Source organism: Sinocyclocheilus rhinocerous, unplaced genomic scaffold (assembly GCF_001515625.1).
Source record: "Sinocyclocheilus rhinocerous isolate Xijiao unplaced genomic scaffold, SAMN03320098_v1.1 scaffold19307, whole genome shotgun sequence".
Classification (NCBI taxonomy): domain Eukaryota; kingdom Metazoa; phylum Chordata; class Actinopteri; order Cypriniformes; family Cyprinidae; genus Sinocyclocheilus; species Sinocyclocheilus rhinocerous.
In genome coordinates, this window is record NW_015641654.1 from 560 (window position 1) to 2958 (window position 2399).

General features: G+C 33.4%; 1 protein-coding gene across 1 annotated transcript; it reads left to right on the forward strand.

Moving 5' to 3' along the window:
* Positions 1 to 104: 104 nt before the first annotated feature.
* Positions 105 to 945, forward strand: LOC107755271 (ribonuclease inhibitor-like; the record flags this gene model as incomplete). The annotated part of the gene is made up of 3 exons (XM_016572017.1): positions 105 to 228; positions 317 to 490; positions 916 to 945. Coding segments are annotated over 3 exons (328 nt in total), but the record flags the coding sequence as incomplete, so codon positions are not given.
* Between the last annotated feature and the right edge of the window lie 1454 nt (positions 946 to 2399).

Consider the following 2399-nt stretch of genomic DNA (forward strand, 5'->3'; position numbering starts at 1 on the left):
TCACACATGAACATAACGTGTCTGATTCATTGTGTTTTCTCTTTCTGTCTTCAGTCTGTGTGGATGCAGTATTACAGAGAAACAGAGTCTCGTCCTGACTTCAGCTCTGAACTCAAACCCATCACACCTGAGAGAACTGAACCTGAGCTGGAATCAAATAAAAAACACAGGAGTGAATCACTTATGTGACGTACTGAAGGATTCACACTGTAAACTGGAGAGATTGAGGTCAGTAACATTCACAGACAAGAATTAATAAAGTGTTTTATTTAAATTAAACAGAATTAAGTGACTTTTCTCATTTATCTCAATGTAGGTTAAGATACTGTTATATAACAGATGAAGGTTGTTCTGCTATGGCTTCAGCTCTGAAATCAAACCCATCACACCAGAGAGAACTGAAGCTGAGCGGGAATAAACTTGGAGACTCTGGAGTGAAAAACCTCAGTGATCTACTGATGAACACACAATGCAAGCTGGAGAAACTAGAGTTAGTATCATTATACTCTACAGCAGTTACTGTGAGATTAAAGTTTACTGTTTACTTTCATAAAGTCACCATGAAATTAAAGTTGAGTTATTATTTTTTATGAATATTGCAGTGCTGAAATGATTTATAATTACAAAAACAAATGTGTTTATTGATGATAAAGTACACTTAAAATGTCTTTGGGTAAATTGTAATTCAGAAACAGAATTTTCTAGATTTCTCACATTTTAAGTAGTTCTTTATTTGATCCTGTATCTTAATCTACTTTGTTAATCTTTTTTCTTCTGTTTTTGTTTATGGTCATATAATAAGGTTTTTGGCAATGTTTTTTAATTATTGGACTGTATGGTTGTTAACATGATTAATTTAACTCACACATGAACATAACGTTTCTGATTCATTGTGTTTTCTCTTTCTGTCTTCAGTCTGTATAGATGCAGTATTACAGAGAAACAGTGTCTCATCCTGACTTCAGCTCTGAAATCAAACCCATCACACCTGAGAGAACTGAAGCTGAGCGGGAATCAAATAAAAAACACAGGAGTGAATCACTTATGTGACGTACTGAAGGATTCACACTGTAAACTGGAGAGATTGAGGTCAGTAACATTCACAGACAAGAATCAAAATGATTAAAATCACTTTGTTTAACCCTTAAGCGCTGTTCAAGGTCTTTTGAGACCCCAAATGATGTTTGCTGAAATAAAAAAAAATGTTCTCTTTATCTAAATGGCATGAGACTTTGTACGGTTGTTAACACTTGGTAGCTCTACAAATAGAGAATTAAACTGGATTGATATCTGGTTGTGTGTTAGTGTGAAATAAACAGTCACTCTCTGGAGACCCCACATTGAAATGAATGAGGAAATGATCAAATCAATACTTTTTCTTCTTAATTTATCAAATAAAATCAATAAATCCACCACAATTCAGACCACAAAATACACGAAAATGAAGTGGCGACCCTTCCACACGTTCACAATGCAGAACGATTACGCTCGCACACACACACACACACCCCAAAACCACCCATAGACAAATTTTTTATTTTTTTTTGTTACATAATTTGTCAAAAATGTCAGTTACAATGCAGACAACACACAGAATCTGAAGGCGTGACACCCCAGCACATCCACGATGGAGGAAAAACACACACGACCCCCAACACCCCCCAAACCCATAAAACACACTCGTAAGAAATGAAAAATTGACATGACATGAGTGGCTCTCTCTTACATAATTTGTCAAATAAAAATCAGCTACAACGAAGAACACACACAGAAATGATGGAGGGACACCACAGCACATCCACGATGGAGAATAAATGCAAAGACACACACACATATAACACCACATACAGGTTTGACTGTAATCATGTGTCATCATTGTCAAAGTTTAGCATTTTTTTGTACTGAAATATCATTTTTTTGCAAAGTCATTTTATATGATTACAATAATGATTTTATAAATCTCTTAACAAATCTACATAAAAAAACGTGAATCTTGAAAAGATCTATAGCTATGTGGAAATGGTAAATAAGTCATTGAGTAATGCTCTCGAGTCATCTATGACTGTAGTTAAAATGTTAAATAAGCCACTGAGTAATGCTCTCGAGTCATCTGTGGCTGTAGTTAAAACGTAGTGTTTTTTATTTTAAAAGTGATTATTTTCAAATAGATGGAAGGAAGCAGTTTTTAAACTATGGCACATGTTATCACCATTAATTAAAATTAGGAATGTGGGTCTATTATAAAGTGAATTTTACATAAAAAGCTATTTTTGTATAAAAAACCTATTTAAAAATATGTTTTAATCTATTTATATAAATGTAAAAAATATAATAAATCCTTCAAAAAACTGCACAAATGTGGAGTAAAAATGTTAATAAACTGAGTAAAATTACATTTG